This window comes from Pseudonaja textilis, chromosome 6 (assembly GCF_049901715.1).
Source record: "Pseudonaja textilis isolate UNSWEBS1 chromosome 6, rPseTex1.2, whole genome shotgun sequence".
In the NCBI taxonomy this organism is placed as follows: domain Eukaryota; kingdom Metazoa; phylum Chordata; class Lepidosauria; order Squamata; family Elapidae; genus Pseudonaja; species Pseudonaja textilis.
The window spans coordinates 5,376,362-5,399,710 of record NC_141995.1 but is presented as its reverse complement, the minus strand read 5'-3'; the positions used below and the strand labels follow the sequence as shown (position 1 = coordinate 5,399,710).

The window sequence follows — 23,349 nt, the reverse complement described above, 5'->3', positions numbered from 1 at the left end:
CTTGAGAAGAAGGCTTTAAGCTTTAAGCCTTTTTGCCTCTCAGTTGAGGGCACATGGGGTAAACTTTCAGACGGGGAAGGCTCTGAAAATCTGTTTGTTTCCTGAAGGAGGGAGTAGGAGCTTTTCTGGCATTCAAGTCTATTCATCTGACAGACGGGTTTTCAGGAACAATCTGCTAACAGAATATTGAATTTGGTGGGGAAGACGGTGTGTTGAAGTCTACTTTGAAGACAAAATTTAATTTTGTAGGTCAGCTTGAAATAACAGGGATTAAACATCCTCGTAGAAGAAATCCCACAATGATGAAATCCAAATAACATGACAGAATGGAGAAGAAGAAGAAGAAGAAGAAGAAGAAGAAGAAGAAGAAGAAGAAGAAGAAGAAGAAGAAGAAGAAGAAGAAGAAGAAGAAGAAGAAGAAGAAGAAGAAGAAGAGGAAGAGGAAGAAGAAGAAGAAGAAGGAAGAGGAAGAGGAAGAGGAAGAGGAAGAGGAAGAGGAAGAGGAAGAGGAAGAGGAGGAGGAGGAGGAGAAAGTGATGGGAAATGCTTTGAAATGCAGATATTGTTGTGGTTAGCTAGCAGCAGGTGCAGATAGCTGAGGAGAGCAGTAAGGATTCGGATAGGGGGCCAGGACCATTAGGGAGTGGACTGCTGCCTTCAGAGATTGTGGGGGCTGGCAGCAGTGATGAGGAGGTTCCCGAGGAGCCTGTGCCAAGTGCACCTGCGTGCAGGATTGCTCAGAGGAAAGAGCAGCTACAACAGCACGGGCAACTTGGGAGTAAGGCTGCAACATAATGGCCCATCCTTCAAGAAGATAAAAGCCAGCTATGAAACCAACATTTTTTGCGGAAGGCAAAGATGTTTTGAAACTCAGCCTCGTGGACATTCCAGTATCCTGAGTTTGTGCTTGAAGATTCTTACTTTGCAAATTATTTCTTGTCTGTTATCGTCTGGCAAGTCTTGCACAGTTTGGCTAGGCTTGTGCTTATCACAGCTAATTAATTTGTAAAAGCATTACAAGGTTTCTGTTCCTTTTGGATTGTGTTTGATTTGTTGGAAAAAGGCGTGGGTCCAGAAAACATATACTTAGAGCTAACACTTAGAGCAACCTTTTCATTTATATTGCATAGGCTATTCATATTACAGGTAGGCCTTGACTTACAGTTCATTTAGTGACCATTTCAAAGGGATAAAATGTGACTTGGGACCATTTTTCAGAGTTACGGGATCAGAATTCTGGCAGCTGTTTCACACTTATGATGGTTGCTGTGTGATCCCCCTCTGGCGAACTTCTGACAAGCGACGTCCATGGGGAAGCCGGATCCACTTCACAACCACGTGCAGGGGTAGCCTTCAAAAATTTCAGCAAGGAGTTCTCTGCCTGGTTGCTGGGTGGGTGTGGCCACAGTGGGTGTGGCCTAATTGGCCTCCTGCACCACGGCAGGGGGAGGGGGCATTTTTGCCCTCCCCGGGCTCCAGAGGTTTTCCTTGAGCCTCTGGGAGGGCGTAAAAGGCCTCTCTGGCCTCCGGAGGCTCTATGGAAGCCAGAAACGGGCCCATTTCCGGCCTTCCCGAACTTCCAGGAGGCCTGTTTTTCACCCTCCCTGAGCCTCCGTGAATGCCCTGCACTTTCCTGCATCCAAAACAGGCAGTGTGTGGGCTCTTGGGGGGGGGGGGGGGGTGGGCGGGGCCAGCCAGGAGTGGGATTTGGGGGTTCTCCCAATTGAATCTTAGTTAGGGGCTCTCCCGGACCCCTGCGAACCCCCAGCAGCCCAGTCCTGACCGTGTGACGATCAACAGCAGTGATTCATTTAAAGACTAGAAACAAATAGATTAGAAGGGGAACATAGGAGATGCAAGAGATAGGGTGGAATAACAGTGACTGATTCATTGGTTTGTTGATCAATCGATTTGATTATGCACCATCAATCAGTGTCAACCCTTAATGACTACTTGGGTAGGGATACCTCCAGGGCAGGGGGTAGGATTCAAATTTCTTAACAACTGGTTCTGTGGGCGTGACCTAATTTGTGGGTGTGGCTTGGTAGTCATCTGACTAGGTGCACATGGCTTTCTGACTGGGTGTGGCTTGGTGGTCACGTGAATGGCTGGGTGTGGCTTGTATGTAAATATTGTAAATATTTATGTAAATATTTAATTTTTTATCATAAAAAAGAGCAACTTTTACCCAAAATTAGGCAAAGCAGGCAGGCAGATTGAGTTGCTCACAGAATCACAGATTCACTTAGCGATCTATCTATCTGCCATCTGCTACCTGCGTCTGTCACATAAAATTTGCTTGTAAGCAAACTCATAAAATTTGCCAGCAAGCAAACTCATAAAATTTGCCAGCAAGCAAACTCACAAAGTTAGCTCACAACCCACCATGTATGTAAATATTGAATTTTTTTTTATAATAAAAAAGAACAACTTTTACCCCAAATCAGGCAAAGCAGGCAGGCAGATTGAGATGCTCACAGAATCACAGATTCACTTAGAGATCTATCTATCTGCCATCTGCTACCTGAGTCTGCACTGAAAAATAGAAGCTTCAGTCCTAAGGAAGGTTCCGTTCTGCTTTTAGATTAGCTAGAAAGCAAGAAATCCCACCAAGGCCAGGCTTGTTCTGGGATGCTCACAGTTTCCCAGTTGAAACTAAGGTGAAGTCTGTTCATCTGTTGTGCAATTATGCACCTTTCATCAGGTCTTCTGACTGCTGGTTGGTATTATGGCTACGATCTGCTACTCTTCTTCCCATTTGCGAGAAATAAAGGTCAGACAAGTCCTCCCTAGTTCTCTAGAAGACAAAGAAAGAGAGTGAGAAGAAGCAGACTAAGACTTGCAAGAGTCTGCTACTATAACCTTGTAGTAAAGTAGTATTGGCCTGCGTGACTTTGTTTTCCTAGCCTACAATACCTCCAAGGGCTCATCTCACCTCCTCCAGTTTTAGTCTATTAGTATTTCTTGATGTGTTGATTCTGCCAACAAAAGTATGTATAATCAAGGCTATGGTTTTCTCGGTTGCAATGTGTGGCTGTGAAAGTTGGACCATAAACAAGGCTGAGCGCCAAAGAATGGAGGCCTTTGAACTCTGGTGCTGGGGAAGACTCCTGCGAGTCCCTTGGGCAGCAAGGCAATCCAACTGGTCAGTCCTAGAGGAGATCAATCCAGGCTGCTCTTTAGAAGGCCAGATCCTGAAGAGGAAACCCAAAGACTTTGGCCACCTCATGAGAAGGAAGGACTCACTAAAGAAGAGCTGAATGCTGGGAACAATTGAGGGCAATAGAAGAAGAAGGGGACGGCAGAGAAGGAGGTAGATGGAGGGAGTCACTGAAGCAGTCGGCCTGAGCTTAAATGGACTCCAGAAGATGGCAGAGGACAGAAAGGCCTGGAGGAACATTGTCCATGGGGTTGTGATGGGTCAGACATGATTTTGCAACTAAAACATCTATCTATCTATCTATCTATCTATCTATCTATCTATCTATCTATCTACCTACCTACCTACCTACCTACCTACCATCTACCTACCTACCTATCTATCTGCCAAAGAATGGAGGCCTTTGAACTCTGGTGCTGGAGAAGACTCCTGTGAGTCCCTTGGGCTGCAAGGCAATCCAACTGGTCAGTTCTAGAGATCAACCCTGGCTGCTCTTTAGAAGGCCAGATCCTGAAGAGGAAACCCAAAGACTTTGGTCACCTCATGAGAAGGAAGGACTCGCTGGATAAGAGCCTAATGCTGGGAACGATGGAGGGCAATAGAAAAAGAAGGGGACAGCGGAGAAGGAGGTAGATGGAGGGAATCACTGAAGCAGTCAGCCTGAGCTTAAATGGACTCCAGAAGATGGTAGAGAACAGGAAGGCCTGGAGGAACATTGTCCATGGGGTCACAATGGGTCAGACACAACTTCTCCACTAACAACAACAAAATATCTTGATTGCTTGTCCTTTTAGTGTCCATGGCCCATCCTAAAAGATAGATGTTACCAACCCTTCTGATATGTTAATCCCAGAATTCCTTCTCCAGTCATGTTAGCTCAGGAATTCTGGGAGTTGAAGTCCACAAGTCTTAAACTTGCCAAGTTTGAAGGCTCTTGTGATAGATGATGGTTGGATGGATGGGGAGACGATAGACAGACAGACAGACAGATAATAGACCAGGGGTCTTCAAACATGAGAGCTTTAAGACTTGTGGACTTCAACTCCCAGAATTCCTTCTCCAGTCATGTTAGCTCACGAATTCTGGGAGTTGAAGTCCACAAGTCTAAAACTTGCCAAGTTTGAAGACTCTTGTGATAGATGATGGGTGGATGGATGGGGAGACGATAGACAGACAGACAGACAGACAGACAGACAATAGACCAGGGGTCTTCAAACTTGACAGCTTTAAGACTTGTGGACCTCAACTCCCAGAATTCCTCCTCCAGTCATGTTAGCTCAGGAATTCTGGGAGTTGAAGTCCACAAGTCTTAAACTTGCCAAGTTTGAAGGCTCTTGTGATAGACGATGGATGGGTGGATGAGGAGACGATAGACAGACAGACAGACAGACAGATAATAGACCAGGGGTCTTCAAACTTGAGAGCTTTAAGACTTGTGGACTTCAACTCCCAGAATTCCTTCTCCAGTCATGTTAGCTCAGGAATTCTGGGAGTTGAAGTCCACAAGTCTTAAACTTGCCAAGTTTGAAGACCCTTGTGTTAATCGTTCTGAAGCTAGTTGCTTTAGCTATTATCCTTTGCTTGGCCTTCTTACAGTTAGCCTTGGTTCTATTTTCTCACTTTCTCCAAGCGGCTAAATTCAGCATTGTTCTAAAGTCTAAATGGCCACAAGCTGTGGCCTTCAGCATTTCTGAAGGTATCCAACCAACATGTTGCAGTAACAAAACTCGAAGATATTTGCCCCGGGGGAATTTTTGCCTGCTCATAACAACATCTGGGAATGGCCCAGAATTCACCTAGTGAGCCTTTTTCTTGAATGCCCTCAAGTCTTTATGCGGATAAATCAGAAGGAAGAGAGAAGCGGGGGAAACTGTTTACTGCACAGCTGCCCAGCGTGGGACCTGATAAATCTGCCCAACAATTTATTTGATCTTTGAACTTCTGGGTTCCTCGGAGGCTGGCTCTGCAGCCTGCAGAAGTAATCAGGGTTCCTTTTAAAAGCTAAGATAGATGGCGGGTTCCCCTAGAGCTGGAATTTATTGCCCTGGATGGAAAAATATCACCAAGTTTTTTTTTTTTTTTTTTTACAATTGCTGGCTGCGTTCTCGTTGTCATCTTTTTCCATCACGGAGTCTTTCAGATCTGTTGGAATGCAGTCTCCATCGTTCTCTGTTGAAGGGATGGAATCTGTAGTATCGCAAAGCTGAAGGTTGCGATGTTTTGGAAGGAGAAAGGGCAGGAGAGAGAGAGAGAGAGGCTCTGCAGAATGAAAGAGTCATCCCTCCTTTTTTAAAGTTAAACTTGGGTGAAATGATGACTGTATAGAATAACAGAATAACCGTTTGCAAGGGACCTCGGACGACTTCTAGTCCTTCTGATCCTATACCATTCCGGACAAATGACTGCCCAGTTTCTCCTAGGAAACCTCCAGTAATGGAGCAACCACAACTTCTGAAGGCAAGTCGTTCCACTGATGAATTGTTCTTGTTGACAGGAAATTTCTCTTTAGTTTTTAGCTTGGTTCTCTACTTAATTTCCATCCATTGCTTCTTGCTCTGCCTCCTCCTCCTCCTCCTCAGAGGTGGTATTCAACCGGTTCTGACCAGTTCGGGAGATTTCGGTAGCAGAAATTTTGGTTCGTTCGGAGAACTGGCCAATCCCACCTCTGACTGGCCCCGCCAGCCCCATCTCTTCTCTGCCTCCCATTGAGTCCCAGCTGATCGGCTGGCTCTTCTTTGGTTGCCCTGCACAGGAGAACGGAGCTGGAAAGCAGGTTAGTGGGGTGGGGAGGGAAGGGGGATTTTGCAGTATAGCACTAGCAATAGCGCTTAGACTTATATACCGCTTTACAGTGCTTTAAAGCCCTCTCAAAGCGGTTTACAGAGTCAGCCTCTTGCCCACAACAATCTGGCTCCTCATTTTACCCACCTCAAAAGGATGGAAGGCTGAGTCAGCCCTGAGTCTGGTGGGATTCGATCTGCCAAATTGCAGTAGGGGTAGCTTGCAGTACTGCACTCTAACCACTGCCATGCCCACCAAGCCACGCCCATAAACCACACCCACCAAGCCACACCCACAGAACCGGTCGTAAAATATTTGAATCCCACCACTGAATGGTAGCCCATCAAGGACTTTTCTGCAGCAACAGCTGATAAGGCAGATAGACAATGCTTGTCTTCTCTTTCCATCCTCCCTGATGCTCAGCCACCCTCCGGACCAGAATGGATTCTGGATCAGGATCCCGAAAGATCAAAGATCCAACACCCCCCCCACCAACATTTTCTTCGCAGGGTTTGCTCTGAGGCTGCCCTGTACGGCTCCTTTACGGCTTCCAGGTGTGGCTGATGGGAATGTAGATTTTGCAGTATCCTTCCCCTGCCACACCCACCAAGCCACACCCACCAAGCCACGCCCATAAACCACGCCTACCAAGCCACACCACACCCACCAAGCCACACCCACAGAACCGGTAGTAAAATATCAAGGACTTTCCTGCAGCAACAGCTGATAAGGCAGAGAGAGATGCTGGTCTTCTCTTTCCATCCTCCCTGAGGCCCAGCCACCCTCCGGACCAGAATGGATTCTGGATCAGGATCCCGAAAGATCAGAGATCCAAACCCCCACCAGCATTTTCCTCACTGGATTTGCTCTGGGGCTGCCCTGTAGCTCCTTTACGGCTTCCAGGTGTGGCTGATAGGTAGGTAGGCAGGTAGGTGCTTCACCCCATGGCGAAGTCAAACCACTCGGGGGGAAACCAGGCATGGTATTAAGCCAGTTTGGACCAGTTCTTGCATCTGGGTAGGGAAAATTTTGACTGGCCTTCGCCCTTCCACCCCTGCTCTTCCCTCTCACCTCTTCTGTATTCTTTTGTTTCTTAGATCAGCTGATTCTCACGGCAGAATGCATTGCCACGCCTCAGCGGAGCTAAGAAGCAGCTGGGGGTCAGTGTTGCTGTTATCTGCGTGCAGGCGGATCACGCCTTAAACAGATGACGGATAATCAGAGTTGGAAGGGACCTTGTAGGTCATCTAGTCCAACCCCTGCCTACGTAGGAAACTCTACCCCATTTCTGACAGATAACAGTCCAGTCTCTTCTTGAAAACCTCCAGTGATGAAGCTCCTTCTAAAGGCAACTTCTGTTCCACTGGTTGATTGTTCTCCCTGTCAGAAAGTTTCTCCTTATTTCCAGGTTGAATCTCTCCTTGTTCAGTTTCCATCCATTGTTCCTTGTCTGGCCTACGGGTGCTTTGGAGAATAGCTTGACCCCCTTCCTCCTCTCTGTGGCAGCCCCTCAAATATTGGAACCCTGCTATCCTGTCTCCCCTGGTCCTTCTCTACCCTAGAGTAGCCAGGCCCAATTCCTGTAACCGTTCATGGTATGTTTTAGTCTCCAGTCCCCTAATCATCCTGGTTGTTCTTCTCTGCACTTTTTCTAGAGCCTCAACATCTTTTTTACAGTATGGTGACCAAAACTGGATGCAGTGCTCTAGGTGTGTCTTACTAAGGCTTTCTAGGGTGGTATTAGTACCTCCCTTGATTGTATTCCTCTGTTAATGCAAATTAGGATTGCATTGGCTTTTTTGGCCGCTGCTGGACACCGTTGGCTCGTATTTAGCTGGTTGTCCACTTAAACTCCAAGATCCCTCTCCCAGTTCCTGCTATTGAGCCTGGTTTCACCCAGTCTATATGGGTACCAATTCAACCAACGCAGGTCTTGGCTGGCTTTAAGTTTTGGAAGTTCGGCTAGAGACTCGTGATTCCCAAACCCTCTATAGTGTCTTTCTATCCGTGGCTGTCAAGCCAGCCTACCACACCGTCATGCAATATACGAGGATGCTTTCTTTTTTTTTTTTTTAATAATTTTTTTTTATTTTTTAATAACAAGATAAACATAAACATAAATAACAAAATAAACATAAACATACCACAAAAACATAAAAAGATCCTTCTTCATGAATTTACATACAGTGCATCGATTGGTTTACCACTTTTTTGTGCATCCATTTCCTAGTCACTAGTATAATTATATTACATAATAGCTCATATTATCAATCAATAATTGTATAACCTAATATCATCACTAAAAAAATCATTTATAATTTTGTTAATTCATATTTTAACGAGATAACTATAGTTTGCTTAATTTATTTTGCAATAAATCATAAGATCATACCAAATCTACCTAAATAATGTTTTATAAAGATAATATTAAGAAAAAAAAAAGTTTTTTTTTATGCTAAATCTGAATATTCTATCATTATGTTTTATTATCTAACCATTGATAAAAAGATCCCAAACTTCATAAAATTGTTTATCTTCTTGTTCTCTGATTTCAAATGTCAATTTACTCATTTCAGCACAATCCAATATTTTCTTAATAATTTCTTCTTCTGATGGAGTTTTCTCACTCTTCCAGTTCTTAGCAAATACAATCCTAGCCGCTGTTAATATATTTACAATCAAATACTTCAAATTTTTATTAACGAGGACGCTTTCTATTGTGGGCCCGTAAAATTATGTCATCGGTCATTGTTCCGCTTCGTTCTTTCATAGGTCGTGCAAGGTTGTGTAAGTTCTCGGAGGAGCGGGATGAGAAAGACCCTTGCACCTGGTTGGATTTTGCACACCGACCTTCGTACGGGTAGTCCTCGACTGACAATATTTTGTTTAGTGTTCGAAGTTACAGCAGCACTCGAAAATGTGACTGATGGCTGTTTTCCCACACTTTGTGACTGTTGCCGCATCCTCGTGGTCAGAATTCGGACGCTTGGCAACTGGCTCCTGTTTACGATAGTCGCAGTGTCCCAGGGTGTGTGTGTGACACAATCCCCTTTGGCGACCTCCACACAAGCGAAGTCCAGGGGAAGCCTGGTTCACTTAACGACCGTTTAGGAACTGCATTCGCTTAACCATTGTGGCAAGAAAGGTCGCAAAACTCATTTAACGACTCTCTCACTGAGCAGCGGATATTTTGGACTTAAATGTGGTTGTAAGTTGAGGACTGCCTATATTTTAGTCTTCCCTGAGGGATCTCACACCTCCTCCTCCTCCTCCTCATGATGATGGTGATGATGATATTGATGATTCCTGATTCTTCTTCTTCTCCACCTCTCCTCCTCCTCCCTCTGCTCCTCCTTCCCCTCTTCCATCTTCTTCTCCTCTTATTCCTCCTCCTCCCTCTGCTCCTCCTTCCCCTCTTCCATCTTCTTCTTCTCCTCTTACTCCTCCTCCTCCCTCTGCTCCTCCTCCTTCCCCTCTTCCATCTTCTTCTTTTCTTACTCCTCCTCCTCCCTCTGTTCCTCCTCCTTCCCCTCTTCCATCTTCTTCTTCTCCTCTTACTCCTCCTCCTCCCTCTGCTCCTCCTCCTCCCCCTGTTCCATCTTCTTCTTCTCCTCTTATTCCTCCTCCTCCTCCTTCTTCTCCTCCCTTCCCGCATCCTCTTCCTCCTCCTTTCTTCTTCTTCTCCTGCTCCTCCCTCCTCCTCCTCCTCCTTCAGGAGGAATTTCCTGACAGTGACAACAATCAATCAGTGGAACATTTGGTCTCCAGACATTGTGGGTGCTCTTCAAGAAGAGATGGGACAGTCATTTTCCTGAAAGGTTGTAGGGTTTGCTGCCTGAACAGGGTGTTGGACTAGAAGACCTCCCAAAATCCTTTCCAGTTCTGCTGGTTTCTTCGTTTTGCCGCCTTAAGTTGGGAGGGACCCGGGAGATCTTCACTTGCTCTATTGACACAAACAGCATTCGTGTGAGTCGCCATGATCAGACTACCCTTTCCAATTGCATCTGGAAACACCTGGAAGCTCTTTCTTCTCAGCCATCAGAGGAAAGATAGCGAGTTGGAAAAAAAAAATAGCACAAGGAGAAGGACTGGAGAATATCTTGTGAATATACCTGTCGCGCTGACAAGAAGCTTGAGCCCGAATTTGGAACTCAAGAAGCCGCTTGGATGACAAGCGAAATGTTTATAGAGAAAACAACCGAGAAAGTCCAGTGGCCTTTTGGAAAAAAAGCCGTTTGGGGACTTACTTGACCCTCACATCGCGCTCAGAAATCAGCTGTGCCATCCTGACAAAATCCTTTGGTCTTCCACTCCGACACGATCACCTTTCTTTCTTTCTTCTGAACTTGCAAACTTCGTTCTTGGAGAAAACTCAGAGATCGGGAACTTGGGAATTCTGGGCAGGCTGATTTCAAAGACGGGGAGGAAAGAGAGCAGCCAGACCCCAAAAAACACACAAAAAAACCCCCAGCCCTCTCCTCTTCAAAGGAAAACCCAGGCCCCAACCTGGCAGGTGCACCAAAGATCTTGAGAACTTCTGCAGCCATCCCTTTGAAGACGAGTCCTGCAGGCCCGGAAGGGGTGGAACCCAAGCCTGAAATCTAAGCCTCCCTTCTCCGATTCCCTGCCTGTTTGGGACTAATGAATGTAACATGTGTGCGTGCACATAAGCACCCCCCCTGCCCAGTACACACAACACGTGTGCTTGGACACAATCAAGCCACAAGGTGTGAGATCAGAAGACCAGAAGACCCGCTTCTTTGTTCCTTAAACGTCTTCGGAGATTCTCACCCATCCAGGTCCTTGTTGTCCCAAAGGTGCTTTTTTTTTTTTTTCAAGAGGCAACCGAACTTTCTGGGGTTTTTTTTGTGATGATGCGTGAGCGGTCCAGTTGCCTCTTGAAAATTATATATATATAAGAATATATATAAGAATATATAATATATAAGAATATATATATTCTTAAGCTTTGGCGGGTACTTACATGTATGGCATTCAGCTTTGTTCGGGTATTTTCCCACGTCGTTGTAGTTGTGCTTTTAAAGTTGCAGCAACGTTTCGGCAGAATCTCATCTGCCATCATCAGGCTTCTGTATTCTGCCATCACCGGGCTTCTGTATCTCTCAATACAGAAGCCCGATGATGGCAGATGAGATTCTGCCGAAACGTTGCTACAACTTTAAAAGCACAACTACAATGACGTGGGATTCTGATCTTGCAATAAAATTATTCCTCCAGTGTCCTGGGTCTGCTTAGATGTCACAATCTATTTACCCAGAAAGAATAAGTAGGGAATAGCATATGCAGATGACGCTTGGCTTGGTATCTCTGGATTACCATAGCAGTGAATATGGAAACTTCTATGAAGCAAACCATTTTTTTTTTCATTCCCTGCTCCGATGAAAATAATTCATGATTCAAGAAAACCGGGATATCTAATCGGGATAAACCTGTTGCATGAACCCAGCCACTTGGGACAGGGCTGTACAGATGTTTTCGAAAGCTAAGTGAAACAAACCTCTTTCTGTCTCTTTTTTCTTTCTCTTTTTTCTTCCTCTCCCTCTTTCTTTCCCTCTCTTTCTCTCTTCCTTTCTCTTTTTTTCTCTTCTTTTCTCTCCCTCTTCCTTTCTCTTTTGCTTACTTTCTCTCCCTCCCTTATTTTCTCTTATTTTTCTTTCTTTCTCTCTTCCTTCCTCTCTGTTCTTTTTCTCTCTCCTCTTTCTTTGCGGAAAAGGTTGTCATGTCTGGATCATTATTATTTCCTTCTCTCCAATTTTCAGAGACTGCCAGGACAAATCCCTGCAGATTTTGGGGGGTAATGGGTGGGGAAAGTTTTTCCAAAGTGACTTGCCATTGCCTTCCTCCTAAGGCAGAGGGTGTGTCTGGCCCAAGGTCACCTGGCAAGATGGGCCTAAGGTAGAATTAAAATTCACGGTCTCCTGGTTGGTAGCCCGAGGCCTTAACCGCAACACCAAACTGGCTCCATCTCGAATTTTAAAACACCTAATTTGGAAACAAGACACCTCTCTGCTTTCTCTGTTCTATAAACTTCTAAACAGATCCCTTCTTTCCATTCGCCTTCATTTAAAAAATCATTTTAATTTTTTAATTTTAAAAGCCCTTTTTTTTTATTGGACTATTGCTCTGGTTCTTTGAGAGTGGACGGAGCTGAAATTTTTATGGCAGATGAGAATGCACTCCATTTTTTATTTTTTATTTGCCTGGGGTTTCACTTATTGGAATAATAGCGTTGCACCCTGGAACTTGGTTTCTTCCATTTTAAGAGTGCTTGCATGAACACGTCTGTATATTTCCATGTGTTTGGTGGAAGCTTCTCAGGCCCAGGGGGGAGTTTTGGGGGCCTGGAGGGAGGGGGAAAAACCAGGGAGGGTGATGCAAAGCTTGATGGGCCACCCATGGGTGCCCATTCCGGACACTTCCATGCCAAGGAGACAGATAGTAACATATAATAACAGATAGAGTTGGAAGGGACCTTATAGATCATCTAGTCCGACCCCTGGCCCAAGCAGGAGACCCTACACCATTTCTGACAAATGGCAGTCCAGTCTCTTCTTGAAAGCCTCCAGTGATGAAGCTCCCACAACTTCCGAGGGCAACTTCTGTTCCATGGGTTGATTGTTCTCACTGTCAGAAAGTTTCTCCTTATTTCCAGGTTGAATCTCTCCCTGTTCAGTTTCCACCCATTATTCCTTGTCTTGCCTTCGGGTACTTCAGAAAATAGCTTGACCCCCTTCCTCCTCCCTGTGGCAGCCGCTCAAATATTGGAAGACTGCTGTCATGTCTCCCCTGGTCCTTCTCTTCTCTAGACTAGCCAGGCCCAGTTCCTGCAACCGTTCATCGTATGTTTTAGCCTCCAGGCCCTTCATCATCCTGGTTGCTCTTCTCTGCACTTTATCTAGAGTCTCAACCTCTTTTTTATAGTGTGGTGACCAGAACTGGATGCAGTACTCTAGGTGTGGTCTTACTAAGGCTTTATAGAGTGGTATTAGTACCTCCCTTGATCTTGATTGTATCTCTCTCTTAATGCAACTTAGGATTGCATTGGCTTTTTTGGCTGCTGCTGCACACGGCTGGCTCCTATTTAGCTGGTTGTCCACTAAGACTCCAAAATCCCTCTCCCAGTTCCTGCTACTGAGTCTGGTTTCACCCAGTCTATATGGGTACCAATTCAACCAACTCAGGTCTTGGCTGGCTGTTCCCGTAAGTGGAGTAATCAGGTGCATGAAGTATGTCTGTGCATCCAGCCCGTCCTTCACCTACCCACCCACCCAATTCAGGCTCTGGAAAAACCACACATCGCCAGCATCCAGATTTAATAGCATTTGGTGAGTAACTGTAGTGCAAATATTGCTTCGAAGGACAGAGACAGGTGAGAAGGAAAACGTGCCGCCGCCACCCCCTCCTGGATTCCAGAACAGTTTAGAAGTGGATCGAAGAGCCGGATTCTGGGTTCTGTCTCAGGTTAGGGGCCCAACTCGCTGTGGCCAACTCACCACGGGACAAGAGTTTACCCTAAGAGCCAAGAAACAGCGGGGACCTAATCATTCAAAGAAAGGGTGAAAAAGTCGGGACAGAACGAAAGGTGAATGGCAACGATTCAAACGGCTTTGTGTTCAATTGAATTGTTCAATTAAATTGGCTGCGGCAAGCGGAGGACCGTGGTGAATTGGCGGCGGAGAGCGGATGGTGGCGAATTGGCTGCAGCCAGTTGTCCTGTTTTGCAGCAAGGATGGTGGCGCAGGAGAATGTATACAGACCAGGAAGGGGTTTTCGTTACAATATTGGGGGGGGGGATGATCCCCAGTTATAAACATTGCGGATGAAATACCCTGCCGTGACCTTCCCAAGAATTTAACCCTCTCCTTAGACATTTGGAAGGACGTTTCTGGAAAGCCTCAAATCTCTACTGCTTCTTGCTTTTGAAGTACAGTAGTCCTCAACTTACAACGGAGCCCCAAATTTAATGTTGCCGAGTTAAGGGAGCTTTCCCCCTCTTTCACGACTTTTCTTGCCACAGCCGTTAAGCGAATCCCTGCAGCTGAGTAACACCGTTGTTAAGCGAGTCTGACCAATGGTGGGATTCAAGAAATATATTTTTTTTTAACTACTGGTTCTGTGGGCGTGGCTTAGTGGGTGTGGCTTGGTGGGCGTGGCAGGGGAAGGATACTGCAAAATCTACATTCCTATCAGCCACACCTGGAAGCCGTAAAGGAGTCGTACAGGCGAGCTCCAGAGCAAACCCTGCGAGGAAAATGCTGGTGGGGGTTTGGATCTCTGATCTTTCGGGATCCTGATCCAGAATCCATTCTGGTCTGGAGGGTGGCTGGACATCAGGGAGGATGGAAAGAGAAGACCAGCACTGTCTCTCTCTGCCTTATCAGCTGTTGCTGCAGGAAAGTCCTTGATATTTTACTACCGGTTCTGTGGGTGTGGCTTGGTGGGTGTGGCGTGGCTTGGTGGGCGTGGTTTATGGGCGTGGCTTGGTGGGTGTGGCAGGGAAGGATACTGCATCAGGCTGCATCAGGATGAGCATCAGGGAGGATGGAAAGAGAAGACAAGCATTGTCTACCTGCCTTATCAGCTGTTGCTGCAGAAAAGTCCTTGACGGGGTACCATTCAGTGGTGGGATTCAAATATTTTACGACTATTCTGTGGGTGTGGCTTGGTGGGCATGGTTTATGGGCGTGGCTTGGTGGGCATGGCAGTGGTTAGAGTGCAGTACTGCAAGCTACTCCTACTGCAATTTGGCAGATCAAATCCCACCAGGCTCAAGATTGACTCAGCCTTCCATCCATTTGAGGTGGGTAAAATGAGGAGCCAGATTGTTGGGGCAAGAGGCTGACTCTGTAAACCGCTTTGAGAGGGCTTTAAAGCACTGTAAAGTGGTATATAAGTCTAAGCGCTATTGCTAGTGCTATACTGCAAAATTCCCCTTCCCTCCCCACCCCACTAACCTGCTTTCCAGCTCCATTCTCCTGTGCAGGGCAACTAAAGAAGGGCCAGCCGATCAGCTGGGACTCAATGGGAGGCATAGAACGGATGGGGTTGGTGAGGCCAGTCAGAGGTGGGATTTGCTGGTTCTCCAAACTACTCAAAATTTCCACTACCAGTTCTCTAGAACCGGTCAGAACCGGCTGAATACCCCCCCTTGAGTCTGACTTCCTTGTTGACTTCACTCATCCGAAGGCCGCAAAAAAGGGATCTGCGGCCGTCATAACTATGGGCCAGTGGCCAAGCATCCGAATGTAAATCACGTGGACTACCGGGATGTCGCAACCATCTTAAGGGTGGGGGAAAAAAAATGGTTGTAAGTCACTTTTCCGGTGCCGTTATAACTTGGAACAATCACTGAGCAAACTGTTGTAAGACGAGGATTACCCACGGGGGAGATGAAAGTTGGGGAACTGCCCAGCCATCTTGTAAGGGTTGGTGGCCCTTGTGACATCCGTGGAACACCAAGGGCGATGCCTTAGGAACGAAGGCACCGCGGACGGGTGCAAAAAAAACCCCCACCACCTCCCATTTTACGGGCGCGTAATTTGCACCTGCACAAAAACGTCCGAAACTCCTCTGCCAGACAGAACTGTGCACCCAACACTGGTGTGTGTGTGTGTGTTGTGTGTGTGTGTATCTGCATTTACCAACTGTGGTGTACGATAGGGGCCCTGAGGAGGGTTTCCTGTGCTAAGCACGGCAAGGAAGATGCCTTAGAAAGAGTGACACTCCACCTTACAGCTGCGCTGAATCTCATCCCCATTTCCTCCCAGGGAGGGGGAGGAACGATGGGAATTGTAGTCCAAACTTCTGGGAGGGAATTCTGCTCCAGCAACCCAAGCAAGGGTCCAAGGCATCACAACAAGCCTGTGATGTAGACTGGTGGTGGTGCAGTTACACGGATGCCCTCTTGGCTCCTTGCTGAGTGCGCTCACCCTCTCTGTGCCACACACACTTCTCCTTTCTCCAGGGGGCTCTCCAGGTTGCTGGGGCCTTGAGGGGCATCGTAGCCACCACCTTCAAGCATCTCCAGGAAGGGCTTCCTCTTCAGAAGATGAGACCGTGGTTGTGCAGCTTGGGGGAGGCGGGGGTGGGAGAACATCGCTCCAGCCAGGTCACCGGAGCAGGATTTGCGACAAAACTGGGGAGGGGGCAGGTTTTCAGATCTGGGGGTTCATCTCCGTCATGCGGTGTCTACAAGGCAACGTCGGTGCTCCTTCCTTCCACGCCGTTGTGGGATGGGGGAGGTCTCCTGCCACCTTCGCAGCTCTCCTTGGGCTCTGGCCCGGCTCCAGGGGACGGGGTGGGTTCAGCTGAAGGGCTTCACCAGCTTCATGGCGGCGTAGTTCTGCAGAGAGGACAGAAGAACCACAGGGGAGTCAAGGCCCAGAGGTGCCAATCAGAGCAGGGACCCGTGGTGGGACCAAGCTTCTTCTAGAAAGGGCCAACGCCCACCATAAATGGAGGTCGGTGGCTCTTCTGGGCCATAAACGTAAGAAGTAGTTTTGCCAGGAGAGGCAAAATGGCTCCCTTGCCAATTTTTAAAATTGTTTTAAATAGGACGCTTCCCTCCTTCCTTCCCTCTTTCCTTCTCCTTCCTTCCTTTCTTCTCTCCCTTCCACCTCCTCCCTTCCCTTCCTTCCTCCCTCCCTTCTCCTTCTTTCCTTCTCCTTCCTTCCCTCTCTCTTTCACCTCCTCCTTTCTTCCCTTCCTTCCTTCCTTCCTTCCTTCCTTCCTTCCTCCCTCCTCCTTCCTTCTCCTTCCTTCCTTTCTTCTCTCCCTTCCACCCTTCCTCCCTTCCCTTCCTCCTTTCTCCCTCCCTCCCTTCTCCTTCCATCCTTCCATCCTTCCTTCTCCTTCCTTCCTTTCTTCTCTCTCCCTTCTACCTCCTCCCTTCTTCCTTTCCTTCCTTCCTCCCTTCTCCTTCCTTCCTCCTCCTCCTTCCTTCTCCCTCCTTCCTTTCTTCTCTCCCTTCCACCCTTCCTCCCTTCCCTCCCTTCTCCTTCCTTCCTTCCATCCTTCCTTCTCCTTCCTTCCTTTCTTCTCTCTCCCTTCCACCTCCTCCCTCCTTCCCTTCCTTCCTCCCTTCTCCTTCCTTCCTCCTCCTCCTCCCTTCCTTCTCCTTCCTTTCTTCTCTCTCCCTTCCACCTCCTCCCTTCTTCCTTTCCTTCCTTCCTCCCTCCTTCCTTCCTCCTCCTCCTTCCTTCTCCCTCCTTCCTTTCTTTTCTCCCTTCCACCCTTCCTCCCTTCCCTCCCTTCTCCTTCCTTCCATCCATCCTGCTTCCTTCCTTTCTTCTCTCTCCTTCCACCTCCTCCCTCCTTCCTTTCCTTCCTTCCTCCCTTCTCCTTCCTTCCTCCTCCTCCTCCTCCTTCCTTCTCCTTCCTTTCTTCTCTCTCCCTTCCACCTCCTCCCTTCTTCCTTTCCTTCCTTCCTCCCTCCTTCCTTCCTCCCTCCTCCTTCCTTCTCCCTCCTTCCTTTCTTTTCTCCTTCCACCCTTCCTCCCTTCCCTCCCTTCTCCTTCCTTCCATCCATCCTGCTTCCTTCCTTTCTTCTCTCTCCCTTCCACCTCCTCCTCCTTCCTTTCCTTCCTTCCTCCCTTCTCCTTCCTTCCTCCCTCCTCCTCCTTCCTTCCTTCCTTCCTTCCTTCCTTCCTTCCTTCCTTCCTTCCTTCCTTCCTTCCTTAAACTAGACATAGGCCCAATTCCTGCAACAATACTTCGTACGTTTTAGCCTCCAGCCCCCTGATCGTCCTTGTTGCTCTTCTCTGCATCCTTTCCAAGAGTCTCAACATCTTTTTTTACATCATGGCGACCAAAACTGGATGCAGGATTCCCGGTGTGGCTGTACCAAGGCCTTATAAAGTGGTACAAACACTTTATAGGATCTTGATTCTGTCTACATATACCTGATCTGATCCCTTGCCCCCGGTAAGCCTCACGGTTACAGAGGTTAAACAAAGATGGAGAGAGTGTAAAGCTCTGGAGCATCCCAAAAGAAGCCGTCTTTCTCCCGACCATCGCTAACTGCAACAGCCCATTTAGGTAGGAGGAGCATGGTGGCAAACGAGCCCCCCGACTCTCACCTCAGAGGAGGAGACCCTGAACTGTCAGGGTGGCAGCCTCTGTTTCTCTGTCAAGGATGTGTTGATACTCACTTGGCCCCAACTTCCTGTCACCTCTGGGGAAGACTTTCCCCATCCTGGACAGGTAGGGAGTGAAACCACAGGTGCCAGATCTCATGTTTTGACTCATGTATCCTCCACGAGTCCAAAAGAGGGCTGTGAAAATATCTACAGATCCCTCACATCCTGGACATGAACTGTTTCAACTCCTTCCCTCAAAAGGAGCTATAGAGCATCGCTCTGCTAAAGAAATAATTCCCTCAACACTGTCCAACTATTTACAAAGGCTGCACTACTATTACTGTTAAATCTTCTCATCACTCCTTATCACACATCCCCTCCCACTTGTGACCATATGTCTGAAACTTTGTTGCTTGTATCCTTACGATTTATACTGACTGTTTCCTAGTATGATTTGATTGCTTATTTGTACCCTATGACTATCATTAAGTGTTGTACCTGATGATTCTTGACTCTGGACTAATGTATCTTTTCTTTTATGTCCACTGAGAGCATTTGCACCAAGACAAATTCCTTGTGTGTCCAATCACACTTGGCCAATAAAGAATTCTATTCTATTCTATTCTATTCTATTCTATTCTATTCTATTCTATTCTATTCTATTCTATTCTATTCTATTCTTAACTCTTGACGAATGTCTCTTTTCTTTTTATGTACAATGAGAGCATTTGCACCAAGACAAATTCCTTGTGTGTCCAATCACACTTGGACATTAAATTATTCTATTCTATTCTATTCTATTCTATTCTATTCTATTCTTAACTCTTGACGAACGTCTCTTTTCTTTTATGTCCACTGAGAGCATTTGCACCAAGACAAATTCCTTGTGTGTCCAATCACACTTGGCCAATAAAGAATTCTCTATTCTATTCTATTCTATTCCTTTCTATCCCATCCCATGCCATTAACCATCTGTTCTATTCTATTCTATTCTATTCTATTCTATTCTATTCTATTCTATTCCATTCCATTCCATTCCATTCCATTCCATTCCATTCCATTCCATTCACTGTTTCCTAGTATGATTCCATTGCTTATTGTACCCTCTATGACTATCATTAAGTGTTTCACCTGATGATTCTTGACTCTTGATGAATGTACCTTTTATGTGCACTGAGAGCATTTGCACCAAGACAAATTCCTTGGGTGTCCAACCACACTTGGCCCATAAAGAATTCTCTTCTATTCCGTGATCTCACATGCTTTTCTTTGGGGCCAATAGAATTCATCTCCCCCCCAGATCTCACCCCAGGGCCCCCATCTCAAGAGAAACGAGTGAGCCAAATGACAGGTGACCCTTTTGCTTGCAACCTCTCCTGCCAAAGGATGGGTGAGGGTGGGGTTGTCTAATTATTCTGCAAAGCCCCAGAGCACAGGACCAGAATCAAGGGACGGAAATTACTCAGGGAGGGGAGCTCACGGGGGGGGGGGGGTTCTAAGAAGAGGTTGGACAGCCATTTGTCTAGAATTAGATAAGGACTTCTGCTTGGGCGGGGGGTTGGACTAGAAGAACTCCAAGGTCCCTCCTGACTCTGTTATTCTGTTATTCCGCTGTTAACACAGATTTATTGGCGGGTTGGAAGCAGCCTTGCATTCCCAGTCGGGGTCAGGGGGGCTGTGGAGAAGGAACAGCCAAATCCTCCCCCTCCCCGCTTTGCCGCAGGCTGCCTCCCCGGCAGGAGCCGGCTGCAGACATCTAAAGGCAGCCTCGCTTCTCCTTCTCCGGAGGGAGCCGGTTTACGGGCAGGTTGACAGCGCTGGAAAAAGCTCTCCTGAAAACCGGCTTTGATTCAGACACACACACGCACACACACACACATGCGCACCAGGCAGGCAGGGGTTCCCTTCACAACCCACTGGATTGAATTAGGGGAGGTCAATGTCAAGAGAAGAAAAAGGGAGGGAGGGAGGGAGGGAGAGGGAGAGGGAGAAGGGGAGGAAATGAAAAAAGGAAGGAAGGAAGGAAGGAAGAGGAAGAAGGCAAAGGAAGGAAGGAAGGAAGGAAGAAGGGAAGAAAGAAAAAAAGAAAGAAAGAAAGGAAGAAAGAAAGAAAGAAAGAAAGAAAGAAAGAAAGAAAGAAAGAAAGAAAAGAGGAGGGAGGGAGGGAGGGTGGGAGAGAAAGAAAGAAAAGGAGGAGGGAGGAAGGAAGGAAGGAAGGAAGGAAGGAAGAAGGGAGGAAGGAAGGGAGAGTGGGAGAGAAAGAAAGAAAAGGAGGAGGAAGAGAGAGGGAGGGAGGGAGGGAGGGAGAGAGAAAGAAAGAAAGAAAGAAAGAAAGAAAGAAAGAAAAGAGGAGGGAGGAAGGGAGGGTGGGAGAGAAAGAAAGAAAATGAGGAAGAAGAGAAAAGAAGGAAGGAAGGAAGGAAGGAAGAAAGAAAAGAGGAGGGAGGAAGAGAGGGTGGGAGAGAAATAAAGAAAAAGAGGAGGAAGAGAAAGGGAGGGAGGGAGGGAGGGAGGGAGGGAGGGAGGAAGGAAGAAAGAAAGAAAGAACCAGCCCTGGAAAGAGATCAGCAGCCAGCAGCAGCCAAGGAGCAGGAGGTGTGGGGGGTGTGAGCCATTTCTGCAGGCATCCAAAGTTGTCTTACAGTCTGGGGAAGGGGAGGGGGGAGGAATGCCCCTCCCTCTCCCCTCTCCCCCCCCGGTCAAGAAGCCTAAGGGAAGGTCTGTCCTTCTGCTCCGTTAGCCCTTTTCTCTGCTGGAGCCTTCTAATTAATTTCCCGTCGTTTGGACTTTCACGGGAAGCCCGCCAGAATATTGTAGCTCCGGTTTTTAGGGTTCGTCAGCAGGTGAGCAGTTCTCCCCATCTGGCTGGAAACTCCAGCCTAGTCCTCGACATAGGGCCGTTCATTTGGAGACACAAGAGTGGCACTGAAACCGGTTGACCTTAGGACCGTTTCCCCCACTTACGACCATGAGAAGCATCCCGAGGGTCACTGGATCAGAATCCGGATGCTTAGCGACCGGCTCGTATTCGCAGTGTCCCCAGGTCACCGTGATACCCTTCCCCACTCCTTCTAGCGCTGATGCTGTTATCTAGTCGGGTCATGAAAGGCCTGCAAGGAAACAACCCAGCTCAGAGATCACCGAGCGTCTTTGGACTCAGGTAACAGGTAAGAGATCATCAGAGTTGGAAGGGAACTTGTAGGTCATCTAGTCCAACCCCCTGCCTAAGCAGGAGTCCCTACACCATTTCTGACAAATGGCAGTCCGGTCTCTTCTTGAAGGTCTCAAGTGAGGAAGCTCCCACAACTTCCAAAGGCCACTTCTGTTCCATCAGTTGATGGTTCTCACTATCAGAAAGTTTCTCCTTATTTCCAGGTTAAATCTCTCCTGGTTCAGTTTCCATCCATTGTTCCTTGCCTGGCCCTTCAGGTGCCTTGGAGAATAGCTTGACCCCTTCCTCCTCCCTGGGGCAGCCCCTCAAATATTGGAAGACTGCTGTCATGTCTCCCCTGGTCCTTCTCTTCCCTAGACTAGCCAGGCCCAGTTCCCGCAGCCGCTCATCGTATCTCCAGATCTTTGATCTTCTTAGGTAGGTTAACAGAGTTGGAAGGGACCTTGGAGGTCATCTAGTCCACCCGCCCGCCCAAGCGGGAGACCCTACACCATTTCTGACAGATGGCAGTCCAGTTTCTTCTTGAAAGTCTCAAGTGATGAAGCTCCCACAACTTCCGAGGGTGACTTCTTTTCCATGGGTTGATTGTTCTCACTGTCAGAAAGTTTCTCCTTGTTTCCAGGTTGAATCTCTCCTTGTTCAGTTTCCATCCATTATTCCTTGTCTGGCCTTCTGGGGCCTTGGAGAATAGCTTGATTCCCTTCCTCCTCTCTGTGGCAGCCCCTCAAATATTGGAAGATGCTCTCCTGTCTCCCCTGGTCCTTCTCTTCACTAGACTAGCCATACCCGGTTCCTGCAACCAACCGTTCATCGTATGTTTGGGTCTCCAGTCCCCTCATCATCCTGGTTGCTCTTCTCTGCACTTTTTCTAGAGTCTCAACATCATTTTATAGTGTAGTGACCAAAACTGGATGCAGTCCTCTAGGTGTGGTCTTACTAAGGCTTTACAAAGCCACGGGTTGCTGACTCCCAACCTAGTGGAACCTAGCCCTGCTTTCAGCCCCTCCCCTAACTCCCCCTGCCCTACCCCAGTGGTGGACTGATTAATGTCTTAGAAATTATTCTATAATAACAAGGTAGCGATATAAGTTAAAAACAGGTGTGGTTATATGACACAAGTTAAGGTTATGAAAATGAAAGAAGATCTTGCAAACTGTTAAAATAAGAATACTTTTTACTTTGTAACTTCTTTCTTTCTTTCTTTCTTTCTTTCTTTCTTTCTTTTTCTTTTTCTTTCTTTTCTCAAAATTCTTTCCCTCTCTTCCTCCCCTCTCTTCTTTCTCTTTTTTTTCTTTGGCTTATTTGTGTATGTATTGTGATTGGTTTTAATTGTAAAAATTAATAAACTATATTTATATATATATAAAAGAAATTATTCTCTAATGCTTCCGTTTCCCATCTGCAATCAGAATGACAGAACAGCAGAACTGGAAGGGCCCTTGGAGGACTTCTAGTCCAGCCCCCTGATCAAGCAGGAGACAAAAGGTTATGCAGTCTCGTCTTAAACACTTCCAGGGTTGGAGCATTCGCAACTTCTGGAGGCAAAGTTGTTCCTCTGATTAATTGTTTTAACCGTCAGGAAATTTCTCCTTAGTTCTAAGTTTGCTTCTCTCTTTGATTAATTTTCATCCATCGTTTCTTCTCCTACTTTCAGGTGCCTTGGAGGATAAGTTGACCCCCACACCCCAACTCTTCTTTGGGGCAACCCCACAGATCCTGGAACCGGAATCATTTGTGAGACGAATTCACAAAGCCGTCTAACGCTGCTGCGTTCTGGGGTCTCCCCTTCTCCACAAGACCCCTCCCTCCTTCCCTCCCTCCCCCTGCCCTGCCCCTCTCCTCCCCACTCGTGGGGTTGCCAAAGAGTAATGTGGAACAGAAGAGCTCAAAGACCCAGATTTAGGGTGAGACATTCAAGTCAGCAACCTCAGAATTTGCGGTGGTGGGGAAGGGAATGAGAGACCTCTTCTAAAGGAGAGAAATTCCAGGACACGCCTCGCTTGCGTTCCAGGAACGGGGAGTCGGGCTGCTCAAACTTTTCACACACGGGGTTTCCATTGCTCTCCTGCTCCGTCCCAACCACAGCGCCGAGCCCCTCCGTCCTTTGAGGGGCTCTGAAGAGTTGACCCTCCCCCTAC

General features: G+C 47.2%; 1 protein-coding gene across 6 annotated transcripts in view; it reads right to left on the bottom strand.

Moving 5' to 3' along the window:
* Nucleotides 1-13,258: 13,258 nt before the first annotated feature.
* The window catches only part of DYSF (dysferlin), a 181,452-nt gene continuing 171,361 nt past the window's right edge, over nucleotides 13,259-23,349 (bottom strand). For all 6 annotated transcript variants that reach the window (XM_087935713.1, XM_087935716.1, XM_087935718.1 and 3 more), the window contains 2 exons: nucleotides 14,532-16,304; nucleotides 13,259-14,329 (listed from right to left, as the gene is read on the bottom strand). In XM_087935713.1, the coding sequence (XP_087791839.1) occupies nucleotides 16,266-16,304 (39 nt within the window). In that variant the 3' untranslated portion in view covers nucleotides 13,259-14,329; nucleotides 14,532-16,265. The remainder of the gene's footprint in view (nucleotides 14,330-14,531; nucleotides 16,305-23,349) is intronic.